The 22,179-nt window shown below is 40.7% G+C and overlaps 1 protein-coding gene across 1 annotated transcript; it reads left to right on the top strand.

Moving 5' to 3' along the window:
* The first annotated feature begins 3,511 nt into the window (after positions 1-3,511).
* LOC144458278 (myelin-oligodendrocyte glycoprotein-like) lies at positions 3,512-12,482 on the top strand. The gene is made up of 5 exons (XM_078164152.1): positions 3,512-3,765; positions 10,289-10,666; positions 10,885-10,971; positions 11,581-11,696; positions 11,790-12,482. Exons 1-5 carry the CDS (start codon positions 3,669-3,671, stop codon positions 11,811-11,813), a joined length of 702 nt encoding a protein of 233 aa, XP_078020278.1. The 5' UTR covers positions 3,512-3,668; the 3' UTR covers positions 11,814-12,482.
* Positions 12,483-22,179: the final 9,697 nt, after the last annotated feature.

Genomic DNA, 22,179 nt, shown 5'->3' with positions numbered 1-22,179 from the left:
GGATACTTCAGCTGCCAGTATCTCAGGCAAACCGGTATGGAATACAGCAGGTCTCAAAGATAAAAGAAAGCTGGTTGTGGAACAGATACGCAGACAGGAGGAGATAGTAAGGGGTGCAAAGGTAGTGACCCAGGCTAAACAGGGACAGTGGTTGAATTGGGAAAGTGTAGAGAAGAGGAAGCTTAGTTGGAGGGACCTGTGGAGTATGGAGGAGAATCGTATTAGATTCCTGGTAGGGGCTACATACGATGTGTTACCAACCCCCCAGAACCTAAAGCTGTGGGTAAATGAGGACCCATCATGCCCATTGTGTTCACGTACTGCAACCTTAAAGCATATTTTGTCAGGCTGTAAAGTTAGCTTGTCACAAGGCCGATATACATGGCGACATAACCAGGTGTTGAAATGTTTAGCTGCAGGCATCGAAGGGAAACGAAGACAGGTGAATTCAGAAGGTGTTAAGGATAGGAGTTTAGTAATTCAGTTTGTCCGTGAGGGGGAGAAACACAGAAGAGATAAGTTAGTGAGGAGGCAAGGGTGTGGCCGCCTAGAAGGTGCTCGTGATTGGGAAATGCAAGTAGATTTAGGGGGAAAGCTTGTTGTTCCCCAGGAAATAGTTTGTACCAGGCAGAGGCCTGACTTAGTGTTGTGGTCAGTGAGTCAAAGGATAGTTTATTTCATTGAGCTGACAGTTCCTTGGGAAGACTCAGTGGAAGAAGCCTATGAAAGAAAAAAGCTTAGATATGCAGACTTAGGAGCAGAAGCTGAGCAGCGAGGATGGAAGACTAGGATTTGTCCAGTGGAAGTGGGGTGTAGGGGATTCATAGCAAGATCAGCTGTCTCGCTCCTGGGGGAACTTGGAGTGCGGGGACAGAGTTTGAGGAAGACAGTGAAGGAAATGTCAGATGAAGCAATTAGGTGTAGCCAATGGATCTGGAAGTGTAGAAATAATGTCAGCTGGGGGCCAGCAGGGGGAACTACTAAGCAGGGTACATAACTCCTTGAGATCAGGTGGAGAGATCCACTTCCTGTCAGGGGGAAGTCCAGGAAGAGGAAGGTTATTTAAGTGTGGGTGTGGTCTATTTGAATCCCTTTTGTTTGAGGCCATGCGGCAAGGTGAGTGTGTTTGCTGATCCTGTAAGTTTATTTATCTCCTTTAACTTTAGCTTATATTGTAGTTATGCTATGTAGCATGTGAAATAGAGTATGGTGAATGTGCTAGGAAATGTAGTATCAGCATTGCTTCTACCTGGAGCTCGCATGTACGGAGCCTGGTTTGGTTGAAGGTGGCAGTGCTGTTTGGGCTGAGAAAGCCATGTGTAAGTAAGGTAAAGGAGGTTATTGGGTTGGTAGGGGAGCAGTGAGAGCTGGCATTAAGGGAGTGTCTCTGGGATGCCAGAGATCACTGTCTAGCCTCCTGGAGGTGTCGTGGGACCAACTAGACGAAACACTGGTGAAAGGAGGTTCCCACCCGATGACCCCAAAGACATGTTAGTTATCACTGCTCACTGGTCTGTATAGTTAAGCCTTGCCATAACAGCTTATCATAGGGCTTAGGAGGTTATTCACTGAGTGCTGATCCTTTCTCTAGAGCACAAACTTCTTGTGTTTATTTGAATTCATTAAACATGGCTTAATAGAGACAGCTTCAAACACAAGTACACAAATCAGCTTCACTATAACTCGCAGCATTCACAGACAAACTTTATCTTAAACTTTAACTTTATCTGGACACATTTTCCCCACAAATATAACATGCTAATGTTATTAGTACAAGCCTATGGCATTTTACATTGTATAAATTAGCCTAGTGGCTATCAGACTTTTCCTCTTCTCATATGAAGCCAGGGACAACAGCAACATTGAAAAAAGGTAATGTCACATAATTTGGCTCCATTACAACTCAACAGGTTCACTGACAAAACAACTGTCTTATACTAAACACGTTTTCCAAACAAATACAACATGCTAACGTTATTAGCACAAGCCTATGGCATTTTACATTGTATAAATTAACCTAGCAACTGGCACAGATTTCCTCTGCTCATATGAAGACAGGATAAATCACACACACAACTTAAAATGCTATTTTTGTGGAGGCTTTATTGTCTTCACAATTTATTGTTTCTTATCTGTGAAATTAAAGTAAATAAAAGTTTTGTTTCCACTGAGGGAAATGGTTTCAGCTTACAAACATAGACAAGAGGTCTGTGTGGCCACAATGTGTAGTTACATTTCTGGGGAGGTGCACGTCAGGCTACAGCGTAGGCTCTATGTCGGTGCAGACAGCATTGTTGCGACGCAGAAGTATGACTTCCTAAGCCCTAAGCAGAGGACTTTTATTTTGATGAAATATGAAATTAAAGACATTTCAGCACGTTCTCATCCCAAGACTTTCATGGCTACATATTACATGCTATCCTTCTGCGTTTGCCGTTGACATTCCGTGACCAACGCCGAGATGTCAACAACAGCTCATGGTTGGGTTTAGAAAAAACAGCATTGTTTTGTCATTGGAAACAAACACCAGGCCCTTGGGTAAAAGTCCGGGGTTGTTGGTTTGGTTTGTCTGTTCTGGGCTACTATAAAAACAATTAAAGTTTAGAAAAATCATATTACTTTATATTTAATTTTTCTTTATATTGAATCTTTATAATTAATATTTCTTTATATTGAATCTTTATATTTAATGTTTCTTTATATTGAATCTTTATATTTAATGTTTAAGCCACAAATTCAATTAATTCAAACTATTGTGTTTGGAAAATAGGCCTACCATAATATAAGGTTTATTCTTTTATTTAAATTTATTATTTAAAAGATATATTTTGTATTGTTGTTTATAGGGACTTGCGCTGAGCTTTCTGAGTCATCACCAAAACTCAGATTAGAATTTTGAGGAGTCATAACATCTTGTGATCATCATGTGAGAGAAAGGTGAAGAAGCACGTGAGGGTACTAATTAAATCCACCTTCTGATTTGGATCATTTCATGAAAAGCGAATGTAATTTTTGACTCTTATAATTACCAAGTAGGTAAATAAAGAAAATAATAACTTGTTTGCAGTCATTTAAACTCTTAAAAACAAGACAATACACAAATATTAAACAATTAAATATCGAATTAAAAGGTTGATACTGTGCCCTTAAGACACCCCCCCCCCCTTTTTCTCTTTCCGTCAGCTTGATCTGTGAGACTCAAACCAAAGGAAGCGATTCTGCAGCCCTCATGGAACATGACCAGACCACACTGTGTTTTTAACTTAAACCTTCTCTTGTACAAAGTGCACCTCTCATCCTGACTCAAGATCACATCCCAAACTGTGCCGATCATGGACTGAATAACTTCCAGTAGCTCGCACCGTCCTCACGTCAGTTTGTTTGCTGCACCACACACAACTTATTGAAGAAAAAACAGTTTATGCTCAACTATAATTATTACCAGTGTTTATAATTTAATTTTCGCTGTTAGAGGGCAAGAAAAATAAATATAGATTAATTACAGTATCATAATGTCACGAGATGACGACTTATCACGGGTATTCCCCCCTGTAGGCGGAGTTTCAGTAAGGTCATTAGGGAAATATGTCGAGACTAGACGAAACATCCCGCACAGCTGTATTGAAGTTAGTCATCAGTCTGTCTGAGTTACGGTCACACACTTTTAAATGGACATGGAGGAGCTCAGTAACAGTGTTTCACTGTCGCCTATAATCCTCACTCTCATCGTCCTTTGCCTGCTGTGTGGATTCACACCTGTTAAAGGTAAGCTCTCCTATTCGCCGTTGGCATTGTTTTGTTACCATAACAACGACTACAAACTACTATTCTAACTAACTATACTAATCTCCTGAGTGTACGCATCTAAACAGCTGCATATGACAATGAACTTTGCTTTTATAATCTGACATATGTAGTTATGTTTAGTTTTTCTTTGTAACAGTGATCAGACTTGATCTGCTGAATTAATCATGATCATTGATTAGGAAATCATCCATATGCTTTTCTAGTAGGCTACATACTGTCTACAACACATCAATAAACCAAAGGGTCCTGAGGACAGAGGGATGTCGTATGCTGTAAAGCCCTCTGAGGCAAAATGTGATTTGTGATATTGGGCTTTATGAATAAAATTGATTGATTGATTGATTGATTGATTGATAAACTGATGTCATACAAATTACAAATTTCTGTATGTATATATATATATACAGTACAGGCCAAAAGTTTGGACACACCTTCTCATTCAATGCGTTTTCTTTATTTTCATGACTATTTACATTGTAGATTCTCACTGAAGGCATCAAAACTATGAATGAACACATGTGGAGTTATGTACTTAACAAAAAAAGGTGAAATAACTGAAAACATGTTTTATATTTTAGTTTCTTCAAAATAGCCACCCCTTTGCTCTGATTACTGCTTTGCACACTCTTGGCATTCTCTCCATGAGCTTCAAGAGGTAGTCACCTGAAATGGTTTTCCAACAGTCTTGAAGGAGTTCCCAGAGGTGTTTAGCACTTGTTGGCCCCTTTGCCTTCACTCTGCGGTCCAGCTCACCCCAAACCATCTCGATTGGGTTCAGGTCCGGTGACTGTGGAGGCCAGGTCATCTGCCGCAGCACTCCATCACTCTCCTTCTTGGTCAAATAGCCCTTACACAGCCTGGAGGTGTGTTTGGGGTCATTGTCCTGTTGAAAAATAAATGATCGTCCAACTAAACGCAAACCGGATGGGATGGCATGTCGCTGCAGGATGCTGTGGTAGCCATGCTGGTTCAGTGTGCCTTCAATTTTGAATAAATCCCCAACAGTGTCACCAGCAAAACACCCCCACACCATCACACCTCCTCCTCCATGCTTCACAGTGGGAACCAGGCATGTGGAATCCATCCGTTCACCTTTTCTGCGTCTCACAAAGACACGGCGGTTGGAACCAAAGATCTCAAATTTTGACTCATCAGACCAAAGCACAGATTTCCACTGGTCTAATGTCCATTCCTTGTGTTTCTTGGCCCAAACAAATCTCTTCTGCTTGTTGCCTCTCCTTAGCAGTGGTTTCCTAGCAGCTATTTGACCATGAAGGCCTGATGCGCGCAGTCTCCTCTTAACAGTTGTTCTAGAGATGGGTCTGCTGCTAGAACTCTGTGTGGCATTCATCTGGTCTCTGATCTGAGCTGCTGTTAACTTGCCATTTCTGAGGCTGGTGACTCGGATGAACTTATCCTCAGAAGCAGAGGTGACTCTTGGTCTTCCTTTCCTGGGTCGGTCCTCATGTGTGCCAGTTTCGTTGTAGCGCTTGATGGTTTTTGCGACTCCACTTGGGGACACATTTAAAGTTTTTGCAATTTTCCGGACTGACTGACCTTCATTTCTTAAAGTAATGATGGCCACTTGTTTTTCTTTAGTTAGCTGATTGGTTCTTGCCATAATATGAATTTTAACAGTTGTCCAATAGGGCTGTCGGCTGTGTATTAACCTGACTTCTGCACAACACAACTGATGGTCCCAACCCCATTGATAAAGCAAGAAATTCCACTAATTAACCCTGATAAGGCACACCTGTGAAGTGGAAACCATTTCAGGTGACTACCTCTTGAAGCTCATGGAGAGAATGCCAAGAGTGTGCAAAGCAGTAATCAGAGCAAAGGGTGGCTATTTTGAAGAAACTAGAATATAAAACATGTTTTCAGTTATTTCACCTTTTTTTGTTAAGTACATAACTCCACATGTGTTCATTCATAGTTTTGATGCCTTCAGTGAGAATCTACAATGTAAATAGTCATGAAAATAAAGAAAACGCAATGAATGAGAAGGTGTGTCCAAACTTTTGGCCTGTACTGTATATGTGTGTGTGTGTGTGTGTGTGTGTGTGTTCTATATATGTGTGTGTGTGTGTGTGTGTTCTGTTATAATATGTAGTCCAGTAGGCTACGACACATTTAACTATGAGCTCAGCAGTAAAAACATATGGTTTAACACCAAGGTGCTAATAAGGCACACCTCGTTTTAATGGGTTCAGTGCTTTTTCTATTTTATACCATTTTTTTTAAATAAACTCCATCGGTTTTCAGTGAAAAGTCTATTTTCTTATTTCTCCTTATAAGGCCCACGTGGACAAACCATTCTACATTGATGTGGGGTCTCTGGGTCCAGCGATGTGAAAGCTATTAAAGAAAATAGACTTTTTTTTCACTGAAAACCAAATTAATTTTTTTGAAATTCCTTTAAAACAGGAGTGAGTGTTTGGGTGTGTGTGGGCAGCTGGGGGTATTACACCTTTCTACTGTATGTTGCTCACTGTTTTCTGCCTATGAGAGGGAGGTGGAAATCACTGTTGAACCCAAAATGAATATGGGAATATCTACTGAATATCCAACGCCAAACTAACTTCACCTCGGTTAATTTAACTAACATCTCTCTGACAGTGTCAAAGCAGACTTTGTGGCACTGCTGGTTTGCATTAGATACTGGAAGAGAAACTCGACATTTGCATATCATACAGTCCAGTACCCATCTATCTTCTACTGGATCCCCCCAGGGATGTGTTCTTTCTCAAATACACAAATGAATGTCAGAGTGATCACTCATCAAGATTCGTCTCTAGGTATGAGGATGAGTATTTGTAAGCCTTCTTCATGGATCAGAATATGATCATGACTCAGTGCTGGAAGAATTTGTTTTGTTTTTTTGGTGTGGCCACTCTTTCCTCCACATTAATGTGTCTAAGACCAGTGAGATGTTTATTGATTTTCAGAGGAGGCCCTGTCGTCCTGCTCTTTGCTGGATAAAGGGGGAGCCGGTGGCAGCAGTACAAGTATCTGGGCATCATCTTAGGCCCTGTTTCCACTGAGCAGTGCGGTTCAGTTCAGTTTGTCACGTTTTTTTTTCTGTTTCCACTGTGAAAACTTTTGATTGGGGGGCGTCGGTGGCTTAGTGGTAGAGTAGGCGCTCCATGTACAAGGCTGTTGCCGCAGCGGCCTGGGTTCGAGTCCAGCCTGTGGCCCTTTGCTGCATGTCATCCCCTCTCTTTCTCCCTCTTTCACACTTAACCGTCCTGTCCATTAAAGGCAAAAAATATCTTTAAAAAAAAACAAAAAAAAACTTGTGGATGGTACCAAAGGAACTGTTCTGTACCGTCCCCATTTTTGGTCCCCCCTCGGTTGGGGTACCTAGCACACAGATCTGGTACTAAAAGGTGGAGCTGTGAACACTGCAGTCTGATTGGTCAGTAGAGAGTGGTTTTTACTTTTAGTAATGAGTGGATCTTCAAGTATTTATAGGTATTAATTATGACCGGGGTATGTGAACTCTATATATTCTTATCCTCACTCTGAGAAAATGGAAAGCATCATGGAGCGTTGTTCCTGTGGGCTACAGCAACACTAAACCCCTGAGCTTGCCTGAGAAGGACTAAATGCACAATTTTATTTTTAAATATCCCATGGAGAGAGACTCTCACTGCAGCCTGTTTTATTTTGTTCTGAAAATGTCGGCGTGCAGCCGCGTTCCGTGGACGATAAACAAGGTGCACCTGTGTCAAACCAACGCCTATTCTTTTAAGGAAGGTGAGGAATTTCTATGTAGAAAGGACGATCATGAAATTGTTCTATTCTTCTTTTATCGAGTCTGTTCCTTCCTTTAACATCATCTGTTGGTTTGGTAATCTGAGCCTTAAAATCAAGAACAGGTTGGAAAAAGTGGTCAAGCTGTGTTGTAAGATCACTGGTGTTGCTTTAAATGACCTCCAGCATCTGTATGAAGAGAGGGTCACCTCTGAAGCTCGGTCTGTTGTCTCAGACTCTCAACACCCCCTCCATGTTGAGTTTTGGATGCTTCCATCAGGGCAGAGGTTCTGCCTCCCTAAATGCAGCACTAAGTGTTACAGATCCTCCTTTGTCCCGTATGTTATTGCTGATCTTAACAAGCATGTCCATGATTCACCCCTGACGGTGTGTCATACTGGATTCTGTATGCTTACATCATACTGTCTGTTATGTTGTACTCATGACTACTGTCTCTATCTCAAAGTGCCTCTCAGTAAGTTTACCTTACCTTGACCTATATATAGCACTACATAGCATGTGATGGAGAAGTTTCAACTTCTGTTCCTCTTTATTGTTTATGTTTTTAGATTTAAAGTGTGTCCTAAGCTGATCAGCTGTCAAAAGCCATTTAAAGCTGGTTCAAGCCTGTGGTGTCTGGAACAAAATCACACGCTCTCTTTAAACCCATGACATCATATGGGTTGTGGGTTACCTTTGGTTTAGTCTTTAACCCGGTCATCATGTTCTGGGTCACACATCTGGTTTAAGGTCAGTTTCAAGAGAACTGAGCCAAAAGGCGAAGCTTTCGATTTACTGGTCCATCTACATCCCAAACCCTCACCTGTGGTCATGAACTTCAGGTAGTGACCGAAAGAATGAGATCGTGGATGCAAGCGGCTGAAATTGGTTTCCTCAGAAGGATGGCTGGGCTCAGCCTTAGAGATAGAGTGAGGAGCTCGGACATCCGGAGGGAGGTCGGAGTAGAGCTGCTGCTTTGCCTTTGCGTCAAAAGGGGTCAGTTGAGGTGGTTCGGGCATCTGATCTGGATCCTGAGCACCTCCTGTTAGAGGTGTTTCGGGCACGTCCCACTGGTAGGAGGCCCCGGGGCAGACCCAGAACACACTGGAGGGATTACATATCTCATCTGGCCTGGGGACACCTTGGGGTTCCCCAGGAGGAGCTGGAAAGTGTTGCTGGGGAGAGGGACGTCTGGGGTGCTTTGCTTGGCCTGCTGCCCTCGCGACTCGTCCCTGGATTAGCAAATGACAATAGACAGATTACAGATAATTTAGTCTTTTTTGTGTCTTCTTACATCGGTGGCTGCTGCTTCAGAATTGTCCATGTTTCTGGATGGTTCTGGTAATCCATGGTTTCTGGTTGTGGAATGATTTAACTGTTGGGTTAAATCTTCCCGCTGTTAGAGTTTGCAGTGATGCATTGGGCAGGCCTGGGAGAGTATTCTGGCGTACATACAACAGTACAACAGAAGGGTCTCTGACTAGCAAGGGAGAGTGCTATTTTTATAGTATGGCAGAGTGCTTTCAACAAACAAGTCTTTCCATTACATCAACTCTTGCACTCCCTCATGTATGATTTGTCAAGAGCAGGTCTTGTCTGGAACATCACCTACACACGAACAGGTTACTGATAGACAATCTCCAAATTAGGGAATGATATCAACACACAGAATGACACCTCGATTATCATATCAAACATCCTCTTTCGATAAGTGCTAGGAAACAGTCACCATGAGGACACTACATACACACTAATACAAATGATTGTTTAAAGTGCGACAGCTGATATCATACTTCTACTTGTTTTCTTCAGTACACTTCTCATTTTTCTTGCAAAATCAAAACATTTTCAGCAGATGTGGTTAACTGCTTAGTCATTCTGACTATGATCTGAACTATGATCTCCTTCATCATTCACTACTCTTCATCAACATTTGATACACTGTCCATACATGGACCTAGACAGATGGCTAGACTGTTGTATGGTTGCCAAACATGGGCAGCACCGCACTGCAGTCGCCTCTAATAAGGTGCAGGAACTGGACAGCACCTCACACTCCCACCATCACACCAGTCCTTACTCAGCGTAAAGCACATGTCCCCTCCTTCTTTTGCCAGAGTCCTCTGCTGTCAGATCGCCAAATAGAAAAACAGTGACCTGGTTGAATGGCGCTGTCCAGGAAATTTTGTTGAATCAAAGGATATTACAGTTCCTGATATCCTGTTGAAAAACTGATGCAGCATGGAGGTCATCCAGTTTATCTCTAATGCCTGTGCGATAGCTAGCAGGATGCTATTTCAGCTCCGTGTCCCTTTGTCCTCCATCTTTCCTCCATGTTTGGTGAGTGGATTTCCTCATCCCGATGAGTGACTCGCAGTCACACGCCACCACCGCCCAATGACAACAACAAAAATCACCACAGAGTCACAAGAGCCTTAATTTAGCACAAAATTAGCAGAGCTGACAGAGAGGCGACTGGAAACATCCGCCCCTACTTCATCAGGAATGGAAATACTTGTTAAAAGTGGTGTTCCAAACAAAGCGTGTATTTGTTGCTTTGTGGCACTGCTGTTGTAAAGTTATTGTCTCTGGAAGCTGGGTATGGATTTATAGAAAGTTTTGGAATTACTTGGAAGTAATAGTGGAGATAAATCTACAAGGTACTCTAATCAACATACAACAAAGCAGATTCCAAAAGGTTTTAAATGTATCCTCTGTTTCTCAGGTCAGTCGAAGGTGATTGGTCCATCTCAACCAGTCGTGGTTGCTCCAGGGGATGACATCATCCTACCATGTCACGTGGAGCCTCCCGTCAACGTGGCACGACTGACGGTTGAGTGGTCGAGGCCCGACCTCCAGCCTGACCCCAACGATCGACTGAGCCGGGTCGAGTATGTGCATCTGTACCGCGACACCCGCGAGGTCCCGGACATGAAGATCTCCTCGTACATGGACAGGACAGCGCTGTTCGCAGATGGCCTGAGACAAGGCAACATATCGCTCAAGATCATTAATGTGACGCTTGCAGACGCAGGAAGATTCAAATGTTTCATCCCGAAGTTAAAGAGCCAAACGCAGTATTCAATTGTCCATCTTGTTGTTGGTGAGTTAATCTGTTGAAATGTTGTTTATGGTCCAAATTAAAGCTGCAACAACAGATGAGTTAAAGTCAGTTTAACACATCAACATTTTGTCTTGTCTATACAGTGCCAAATATAATACAAGATCAGAACCTTGAATATGTTTGCTAGCAATAAGTAACTACTGTCGTCTCCTTTAAATGTAGAGCTGTAAGTCACTGTGGATTTTCTGTTTTTCCAGAGCCAAAGTCAGCTAAGACAACAGAAACACCACTGCAATCCATCAGTCTACAAACGCCTGATCCAACGGAAGACAAAGATGTTAAAAGTGAGAAAATTATTACAACTTTGTGTGAGGAGAGAAAAGTCTTTAATTTCCAACTTTTTAATGTTATCAGCATAAACATGTTGTTTTTAAGTTTCTTTACCCTTGTTATAAGATTTTCAAAATGTCTCTAATGATGTGGGTTTTTTCAGCAATAGCCAGTCAAATTCTGTTTTTATCTTAGTTAGTGGCGGGGTCCGCCATTCCTGCACTGGACTCAAATTGTACTCATGCACAGTTGGCTCACAGGGAACGATGTCTGCATGTTATACAATGTGATTTTACCTCATTGATACTTAATTTCCTAACTGCTGCTGCTTCACATTAAAAGAGTTCAACTGGTGAAACATGAGGTGGCTTTTATTGTGAAGCAGTCACAGGAAACTTAATATATCTGTCTTTAAGTTTAGCACCGGCAGTGATCACTGATAAAAAATGCATCTACAACACAAGATAGTCGTTTTTGGCATTTTGTGTTTCAGGGCTGAAATCTGATGGATTATAACTAAAGCTTTAGAGTTTATCAGACCTGACACTGAGTCACATTCATGTTGTGTGTGTGTTGTTTTCTAACATCAGCTCTTATCATCTCTTGTTGTTTGCTCCTGTCAGGTGGGCTGTCCAGTCAGAGTAGAGTGATCCTAATTGTGGTTTTCTGCATCTTGCTGACGATCCTCGTTGTTGGAGGAGTCACAGGATATTTGATACACAAGTATCGAAAACGGGAGGTACGTCAGAGCCTTTAATTTTTGAGGTTTATGTATTTCAATGATGCTAACATGCTGACAGCTGACTAATTATTCATTTTCTTTCCCCTCCAGCGTATGAAAGGACCTGTAGTCTAAGTGGTTTCCCTAAGACTACATTGGTGGTTCATAGAGATGAGAACACTACACACCTATCTAGCCTGGACTTTTCCCCGTTATTTTGAGGAGTCAGATCCGTCCAGACACAGTTTATATATAATGTTCCTTTAAAGAGGTTCTATAGTATGTTGCACTGATGCCCTTTTTTAGCATCAGCTGTGTTAGCACTGACACTGGATTGCTTCTGTAAAACGTTGATGTAATTTGAATTTTGTCTCCAGATAGCTTTGCATGTGACGGTTGGACACACAGAAACATTTCATCTCTCTTTGCATGACTTTGCATTGCAAAATGCACACCTACAGCTAGAACTACAACTAAAACTAGAAGGCCTGTATTGTCATTGCATAGGAATACAACAAAATTAGTTGTGACACTCAAGTGATGCATTCCAACAAAGAACACGAAACAAAAGACACAGGACATCTGAGCCAAAAGCTGCTGCACAAGTGTGTGCCGCAGTATAGTTATCTATGTTATACTTGAGTCCAAAAAACGTAGTTGGTAGAATAAATGTTAGCATTGTGTGTTTCTGCAAACCACTGGTACGTAACATTTGTACGTTTAGTATGTAGTGGATAGGTTGAAACTTCACTTTTCTTTATGTTTCAACAATGAGGTGGTTAACTCGTGGTTATATTTAACCACTTGGTTATGGTTAGGAAAAGATCATGTTTTGGCTTAAAATATCTAATTTTGTCATCACAACTAGTGCTGGAAATGCACTGATTTTTTGCCAAAAAACACCCAGTTTTGGTGCCACAATCAAAATTAAAAATGCCCCCATGTCTCACTAAAAAACGTGGTTTTTGGTGCCACAATCGGGGCTGGAAATGCCAAGATGTCTCGTTAAAAAAACATGGCTCTGGTGTCACAGTCGCAGCTGGAAATAACCAGTTGTCTTGTTAAAAAATACCAGGTTTAAGTGCTGCAATAGCAGCTGGAAATGCTCTGATGTCTCATTAAAACGTAGCTTTGTTGCCTCAGTTGTGGCTGGAAATGCTGGCAAAGTCCCCCTAAGAAACACCTGGTTTGGTGTCAATCACAGCTGGAAATGCCCTGATGTCTCGTTAAAAAACATGGTGTTGGTGCCACAATTGTGGCTGGAAATGCTCTGATGTCTCATTAAAACGTAGCTTTGTTGCCTCAGTTGTGGCTGGAAATGCCAGCAAAGTCCCCCCTAAGAGACACCTGGTTTGGTGCTGCAAAATACCATAATGTTTTGCTAAAAAAACAAATGTTCTTGTTTTTTTGTTGGTCTCGAGCGGTGGTTGGTAGCCATCTCACCTAGGCAGCACTCCATCCATCACCCCCTACACCTCCCAATGACAAAGTTGGCACATATACTCAGTCACTTTAGAAAAGCTGACATGATAAGTAAGAAACTTACAAACGTGTCTGTGGTTTGCAGAAATGTACAATGCCAACATTTTCCTCCGGTGAGTGAGCCGAGCTTAAATGCACTTTAAACTCTGGAGCTCTCTGTGAGCTGTGAAGAGACGCAGGTCACTGGGAGGTTATGCAGCAGCCATCAAGTACAACATAAATGATGTAAATAGTTATTTTAAGCCGGTTCTTTCTTATGATGTTTAGTCTGTTTTTCTACATCTACAGCTCATAGACACAGAAGAGTTCTAGGCCCTGATTTTTCATCTAGATACCAAAAAGTAGAACCTCTAAGAACTTTTTTGGACACATCACAGTGGTGTTAAGCTCAAGGTGATTTATAGGCGGATAGTGCCTGAAAAAATAGAATTCAGTGGCACATTTTTGGCGTTATTTTTCTGAGTCATTATTTGGTTTAAATGTTTACTGCTGGGAGATTTAGGTCAGTTTTTTTTTATATGGACTGAACATGTGCATACTTTATAGATATATTTCACCTCAGCCCAGAAGCATGAGACCATATATTGGGAAAGCACCTGCAGTTACCTGGTAATGAGTCAGAGGTAATTTTACTTTTATGTGGAAGATGCTGTTCATCAGGGGAATTTTCTGTGCTTTTTAAATCCCCTCTCTTGTTTTTATTTCATTTAATTGTCTTGTGATTTAGATTTATGTACATGTGTTTTGTATGTGTGTGGCGCGGAGGGGCTTCAACTTATATTTCATTGTGCGATTCTTTGTTGTCAAATGGGAAAAAAATTACAGTGTAACTGTGACCATAAAAATGCCTTCAGTATTCTGTTGATGTTATTTGCTATATTCTATTTTAAATGTTCCAATAAAATCTGGTCTTTATATTGGTAAGCGCTGCTCTTGTTGTGATATCACTGATTGAACTACCTCTTATTAAATTTGCACTTTAAATCCGTTTTTTAGTGTGTGTGTGTTTTTTCTTGTTGTCTCTGCTGTGCTGTGTGTGCAGAAATCATCAACACAGTTGTAGCATTTGTTTGACGATTTAGATGTTCAAAGCCAGGTTACCTGTTGTGTTACAGTGCAAGTGCACTTTTTCTGTTATTTGTTCATCTCGTATATTTTTAGTACATACTGGACTCTCGGTTTAGCCTTGAGGCATTCAGCCAATCACGTGGCAGCAGCTCATTGCATTTAAGCATGTAGACATGGTGAAGACGACCTGCTGAAGTTCAAATTGAGCATCAGAATGAGGAAGAAAGGTGATTTAAGTGACTTTGAACGTGGCATGATTGTTTGTCTGAGTATTTACTGGGATTTTCACCACAACCATCTCTAGGGTTTACAGAGGATGGTCCCAAAAAGAGAAAATATCAAGTGAGCCAAAATGTCTTGTTGATGCCAGAGGTCAGAGGTCAGAGGAGAATGGCCAGACTGGTTCTGATGGCTACTTCCAGCAGGATAACGCACCGTGTCACAAAGCTCACATCATCCCAAACATGACAATGAGTTCACTGTACTCCAATGGCCTCCACAGTCACCAGATCTCAGTCCAATAGAGCACCTTTGGGATGTGGTGGAACGGGAGAAGCCATGAAGAATTAAGGCAGGTCTGAAGGCAAAATGAGGTCCAACCTGGTACTAGCAAGGTGCACCTACACGTTTATGTTTTGTGGTCCTTGTTTTCACAGGCTGTTTATTTCTGTGTAAGTACACTGAAAGCAACAAAAGACCACCTTGTATGTGAACACATACTTGGCCAGTTATGATTAGTTGCCAAATACAGCGTGCGAATGATTACAGGGTGTTTACATCATTTGTGCTGTGACTAACGCATCAGTGATGACTCCCACAGCTGTCAGCCACATGGGATGATAATGAACGGACTGTGTCACCAGCTGCTTATATGAGAACTGGTGTCTGACCAGGGGCAGACTGGGAATCTAAAATAGCCCTGGACTGTTTGACTCGGGCTGCCCCGTCTTCACCACTTCAGTTGCTGCACTTCACAAATGGTTGAACAGGTATCATGTCTGGACTCACTGGACTGTGCTCTCTCCTCTCCCTTCTCTCTGCGGACAGTACCTTCAGACTCATTAGGTCATGAGGATTTACTGGCTACACCACCAGATGAATAATAAGTAACTTCAGCTTTTCAGAACCATCTTTCACTTTTTCAGTTTGTTGGTCCATCTTGCCTCACTACTATCTCTCCAAACGTCACTTCTTGAGGGTACGGTCACGCGGCGAAATTAAAATTGGTGAATGTTCGCTTCCCATTCACAGGCTGTTTATTTCTGTGTAAGTACACTGAAAGCAACAAAAGACCACCTTGTATGTGAATACATACTTGGCCAGTTATGATTAGTTGCCAAATACAGCGTGCGAATGATTACAGGGTGTTTACATCATTTGTGCTGTGACTAACGCATCAGTGATGACTCCCACAGCTGTCAGCCACATGGGATGATAATGAACGGACTGTGTCACCAGCTGCTTATATGAGAACTGGTGTCTGACCAGGGGCAGACCGGGAATCTAAAATAGCCCTGGACTGTTTGACTCGGGCTGCCCCGTCTTCACCACTTCAGTTGCTGCACTTCACAAATAGTTGAACAAGTATCATGTCTGGACTCACTGGACTGTGCTCTCTCCTCTCCCTTCTCTCTGCGGACAGTACCTTCAGACTCATTAGGTCATGAGGATTTACTGGCTACACCACCAGATGAATAATAAGTAACTTCAGCTTTTCAGCACCATCTTTCACTTTTTCAGTTTGTTGGTCCATCTTGTCTCACTACTATCTCTCCAAACGTCACTTCTTGAGGGTACGGTCACGCGGCAAAATTAAAATTGGTGAATGTTCGCTTCCCATTCACTTTCATTCTACCCGAGAGGTGACAACTAAGGGCTTGTGTCCACATAATGTTTTTCTCTGGGCAACAGCGCAGTGTTAGTTTCGTTGGTGAAAACTGTGACGAAATTTTTTCGTCAACGTCCTTTTTTCCCATGACGAAAATGAGACGATGACGAGCTAAAATAGATCTTGATAATAAAAACTGAGACGAAATCTATGTTTCATTTTGCTGATGAGACAAGACGTGATGAAAATGTTAGTGGTGGACTATCAGACATTGATTATCTTCAAATGTCGCATGAGCGTCAGGCAGGTAAACTCCAGTAAATAGTCTGCACCAGCAAAAACACTCACACCGGAGCAGCGTCCACAGTTGGTGCGAGTTGTAAGCTGTAATTCAGCAGTAAATAATCAGCCGTGTGTGTCTGACTGTGGATGGTGGAGCTGCTGAATGGATTTGTGGAGTTTGTAGCGGTGGCTGTTAGCAGTTAGCGCCACTTGGTAGCTGCTGAATGGCAGCGGAGCAAGCAGCTACCAGCTGCCGGACTTCACATCTGATCCCTGAAGGACTCCACTCAGTTCAGGCTGCCTCAGGATGGTTTATGGTTTGATCTTGTTTGACAGGAGGCTCAGTTATCTGTGAGTGTAGCTGTGCTGTAAGTAAACAGTTTGAACTCAGATCAGTTTTCTCTGCCAGAGATGAAATTTTAGTTTTAATCACCAACTCTGTGAGACACGAGTTTAAACCTCTAGACTAACATGTTGCAGAGAGTTGTTTCTGAGAGCATAAACAGAGATGTTGAGCTTTTCGAATAAATTATCAGTGAGCGTGTGCTCGTAAATCCGCCCTTAAACCTCTTGAACACTGCTGGAGAAATGAAAGTTTGTAGAAAAATTTGTCTAAATGAAATTTTCGTTGACTAAAACATGGATAAAAATGACTAAAATGTGACTAAAACTAAAGAGTTTTCGCACAGAGAGAGAAAACCTAAGGGCTACATCTTAACCTCATGAGAAGGCCATGTTGTGTGGTGAAGACTGCAGTAAAACCATTGTTAGTGAGCGGCACCCGAACGCCTCGCCATCCTCCCTTATGCAGAGCTGCAGAACTTAATTCTTAACTTAATTCAGCTGACTATCATCACTCTTTGCTGCCTGCCATCTTCACCATGACGCACTGAGAGAGCTGCTCCCCTCCACAGACACACTAACACACACTCACAGATTAGTTGTATGTAGGTCTACCTGAGGTGCAGTATTTTTGTCTGCATGTGGCCATTTTAACTTCATGTCATGTTGATTAACGAGTGACGAGTGCATAAATAGGTAGGAACATGCCTCAGGCTGAAAAACAAAAATAAAATCTGAAAGTGAAAGAGACTTGTTGGAATGTTTTTTATTTCTCCATATTTATTAAGTTAAAAAACAAAGCATGTTGTTTTTCTCTGTTTGTGCTCCTCTGTTAAAAACATTTATCTATTAAAGGAAGCAGGTGGCAGAAAAACAAACACTTCCTGCTCAAAGGCATTGGCTCAAAGGCTGTTTTATCCAGAGCTGATGGAAACTTTGAGTTTATTTTGAGTTATCAGTGTCTGTTGCTTGTATGTAGGCATCAGTGGAAACTTCCAGGTCCCAACAGTCCCACAGGTTTCATTTTCATTTTCATTTCCTGCCAAAACTCAGCTCAGTCTGTTGACAAGGTTATGCTGAGGAGAGAGAGCAAAAGTTGCCAAATATAATTCAATCAGGAGAAACTTGTATTTTATAGTAGAAAGAATATTTAGCATGTGCACGTAAGAATGAGTCTTTGGCGATTAGACCCCTTTCGAGATGGTATGATTAAGGAGAGTGATGAATAGGGAACGCCGCCGGTGGTGGTAGAGGTGGTGAAGATGGAGAAGCGCTGATGATCTGGATGAGTAGAGGAATGGACCTTTGTTGAGCTCGTCCTGGAGTCTGGATACGATGGCTGGAGGTGAACAGGGTGGCTAAAATGACAGCTGACAAAAATAAAAATGATAAAGCTCTTAATGGTCTGAGTCCTAGTATTTCTCAGATAACTATGGTCCGTGTCTGTGGAGAAGCCTTCCTGAAGACCTGAGGAACACAGAGTGTTGCTTTTTTTAAAATGCAAACTCAAGACCTACCTTTTTAGACTGGCTTTTAATTGAACTGTCTTTAATCTAATTTTATTTAATTTTATTTCTATTTTTATTTTTATGTATTTTATTTTTTACTGTTGTATTTACGATTATTGTGTATTTATTTATTTATTTTTATTTATGTGACTGATCTGCAGTCATTTTATTTAAAAGCTTGTGTCAGGTTTGATTGACACGTTACACATCCTGTTGTTCATGTACAAAGAAATACCCCTGCAGGTGAGACTTTTCCATCCATATATCTAATTTTAGTAACGACGAGGCAGTGTGTAGGTTTGGTGTTAACATAGATCTACACCTCAGTAGTCAAAAATAGCTACATCCTCTAACGCCAACATCAACTCTTGAATTCCCTCCTTCTGTAACTTTTCGCCATAGATTTTAAAAAAAATAGCTCAATGAATGATACCTGTCTGTAAAACTGAAGATGTTACCAATCCATTTGAGGAGGACAGACAGTTATATCATATTTCAGCTGTGAAGTCCGGTGGCTGGTGGCCGCTTGCTCCGCTGCCATTCATTGGCTAACAAGTGGAGCTAACTGCTAACAGCCACTGCTACAAACTCCACAAATCCATTCAGCAGCTCCACCATCCACCATGTTTTTAGTAAAATTGCCCAAAACCTCTGTTTTTTTTTTTTTTGGTAACATTTGGGTGATGAGGACAACACATCTTATCACTGATTCAGTGTAAACATATTTATTGCACAGTTTATTTCACACTTTGATATAATTTAACATGCACATTTTCGTTTGCTGTTTTTCAGTAGGAATTAAGACTCCATGTTCATTTCTGTTCAACAGTCAACAGTTCATGCAATATAAAGCTGTCCTTGTTTCTGTACTGTCACAACAGCCCCCTCCCTTTCACATCCCACAGGATATTTAAATCATTTTGCAGCACTAGATTCATCTGAAAGGCCAACAGATGGAAAATGTCTTTTTAGCTTCGCCCACAAAGATTTCTATTTATTTCAAAACTACTTGACACTTTTATACTCATGTTATACTTTAGTGTCCTGTGCTGCAAACCTTTCAGTGCTGTGTGCAAAACGTTAACGTACAGCCCTGCTATTCATTTTATATCATTCTTCATTTCCATGTCGTGCAGCTGTATATTTTCAAACTGTGAAATAATCCCTGTCTTTGCATTTTATTCTGATCACAGACTGTTTCTATAGAAGTGCATGTGACATCTCAAACATCTGAACATGTAGCTCATTTTGTAGAAAATACCGAGATATATATCGTGTATCACCAGTCATTGTGTAAATACTGAGATATGAGTCTTTATCTTTATTGCCCAGCCCTAATTAAAGCCAGCTGAAGGTCATGGCATTTTCCTCGCCTCATGTATTGCAGGGTCAACGTCCTGTTTGACTCTTGTCCCACCTAGATGATGTCACACCTATGAGGACATGCGGTTTTGACTCTGTGGTTTCACAGCTATGGCCCGGCCAAACAGTTTTTTTTTTCCACTCATCAAGTGAGACAATACACCCTACATTCCCGTTTGACCTCATGTCCCAGTCACCCTTAATTCACCCATGCAAATTGTTCTTACATGACGGTAAAGTTCAACACCAGCTCCTGAATCTGTCAGGCTTCACGTCATGTTCATTTTCATGTGCATTTTAAAATGATTAAAACATTTTTTTTAAATTTGGATTGTTTGTCATAGCTTATATTTTACTGATGGAATAGGTTTTTGGAGCAAAATAAGGTCTTAAATTGTGCCATTACAACTCACACTGAGTGATGACAAACACACACACAGTCTTATGATGGTGATGATACCTTCAATCTGCTGATAAACCTTCTTCCTCAAATTATTTTAAGATTAACAAGAGGAAGAAAGAATTTACAGCTGGTCTAAAAGTCACAGTACATAAAAAACTACAAATTTTACCACAGCTTAGTAGGGAAAATGAATATTTATTGCATTTTAACAGATGGAAATGATTCTGCAAAACAATATCTTTATTTGACATGTTCATAATTTCGGCCTAAGACAGGATGAGATATAACTTTATTCACCCTGAAGCCACATTTGCACCAAACATGCACAGAATACATATTTAATAAAATATATACGTAAAATGTTTACATCAGGATGGTTTATGTTCAGTAATATGTCTGTGTGCATGTGATAATCGACATAGTGACGCAGAATCTCCAGTAATGAGAAATAAATATTTGATCCCAATAAGGAGAGCCATCTCTGGTGGTTCTTGCCACAGGTGAGATTGGCAGCCATCCATGTCAGGGGATTACTTCTGGTCGGTTACAGTCCACCCACCCATCAGCCACAAAGCCATTTGAATGTCAGAGTATACAAACAATACAAATCCGTGTTGTATTCGGCAGGAGATGACTTAGTTAAGCCGCAACAAACAGCTGACGGAGGTTGTTGATTTACGTTGTGAGGCGTTCAAGCTCTATTCAGTAAAAATAAGTATTGGGCGAAGGTAAGTCATAACGTTTCGTGATGTGTTCAGTGTAATCTTGTAAAACATCACTTTTGGAGACCTTTTGTTGATGTTTTCACAGCACTGAGAAATAGATATTAGAGAGGGAATTATGACATATCAGCTATTGGCCAATTAGTTACTTTAAACATTGGTATCAGTATTGGCTCAGAATTTCAAAACCACTGCATCCCTTGTTCCATTAGAAAGTTATTTTGTACATTTTATTATTATTATTTTATTTTTTTATTCAAGTTAATTTGTAATTATTTTTAAATTGATTTTTGATTTAAATTATTATCACACATGTACAGCATGTTACTGAAAGAAAATAAGCACATATTTTTATCTGTCTTATCATCAACTTATGTCTTATTGTTAGCTAGATTGTTTATTTGCATTTTGGTTATAATTGGGGAGGCTCATTTAGGGCTCCAAATATGCTGCCACCGCCACTGCATCAGGCATCATGTAATTAATAATTGTTTTAACAATCTGATTTATCTTTTTGTACCCATCAGTACAAAATGACTTTTATGTAAACAAACATTAAAAAAATAAAATAAAATAAGACACTTTGTGTCATTGTAGATGTAAAACAAAATTATCTTTGGTTACTCTCAGAGGCTGTTTACACGTGGCCGGCTATTTTCATAAACGGACATTTCACCATCTCCGTTTTCAAAAAGATCTTCGTTTACACTTACCTGTGTATATATACACAAGAGCATGCCAAACCTGTAGGTGGCAGTGTAACGAGAAGCTCAAGCCTTCCATGTATCCATTGTCACCATAGCAACATAGGTCGCACTTTTGACACAGGCGCAAGTTCCGGCGCATACTGTGACGTCGGTTGCCTATAATTCTGTTTATCTCAGTTTACATGCAAACGCGCAACCGGAGTTTTCCAAAATCTCCACTCTGGCTGGAGTTTTTAGAAAGACTCGTTTTCAGAGGAGAAACCTCCGTTTGCGTGTAAACGAAGGGCACAAACGGAGGAAAATGTCTCCATTTATCAAAATCACCGTGTACGTGTAAACGGCCTCTCAGGCTAAGAGCTGTACACAAACAAAATAAAAACATTGATAAGAGCTATATTTAAAACATTAAAACAAGATATGAACAAAGTAAAACCACAGATAATGACAAGATAAAACTTTGACCATTTAACTAAGCATAAATCAAATAATATGAAGTGTGTAAATATCAATAAATTAATGACAGCAGCAGGTTTAAAGTGCATTTTAAATCAAGTCATTGCACATTGTGAAGTGCATTTGTCATACTGGGAGAGACCACTCCAATGTTTAATTTGATTTTTAATTTAATTTAATTTAATGTCTAATTTAATTCAATTTAATTTAATTTGATTAGATTTTACTTGATTTAATTTAATTTAATCAATCAAACTTAATTTAATTCAATTCAATTCAATTCAATTCAATTCCATTCAATGTCCTCACTCAACTGTTGGCTGACGTCATTTCCGTGTAGTCAC

The sequence above is a fragment of the Epinephelus lanceolatus genome, chromosome 22 (assembly GCF_041903045.1).
Source record: "Epinephelus lanceolatus isolate andai-2023 chromosome 22, ASM4190304v1, whole genome shotgun sequence".
NCBI classification, from domain to species: Eukaryota; Metazoa; Chordata; class Actinopteri; order Perciformes; family Serranidae; genus Epinephelus; species Epinephelus lanceolatus.
Note: the sequence above shows the minus strand (reverse complement) of the source record. Positions and strands in the feature narration are given on the sequence as shown.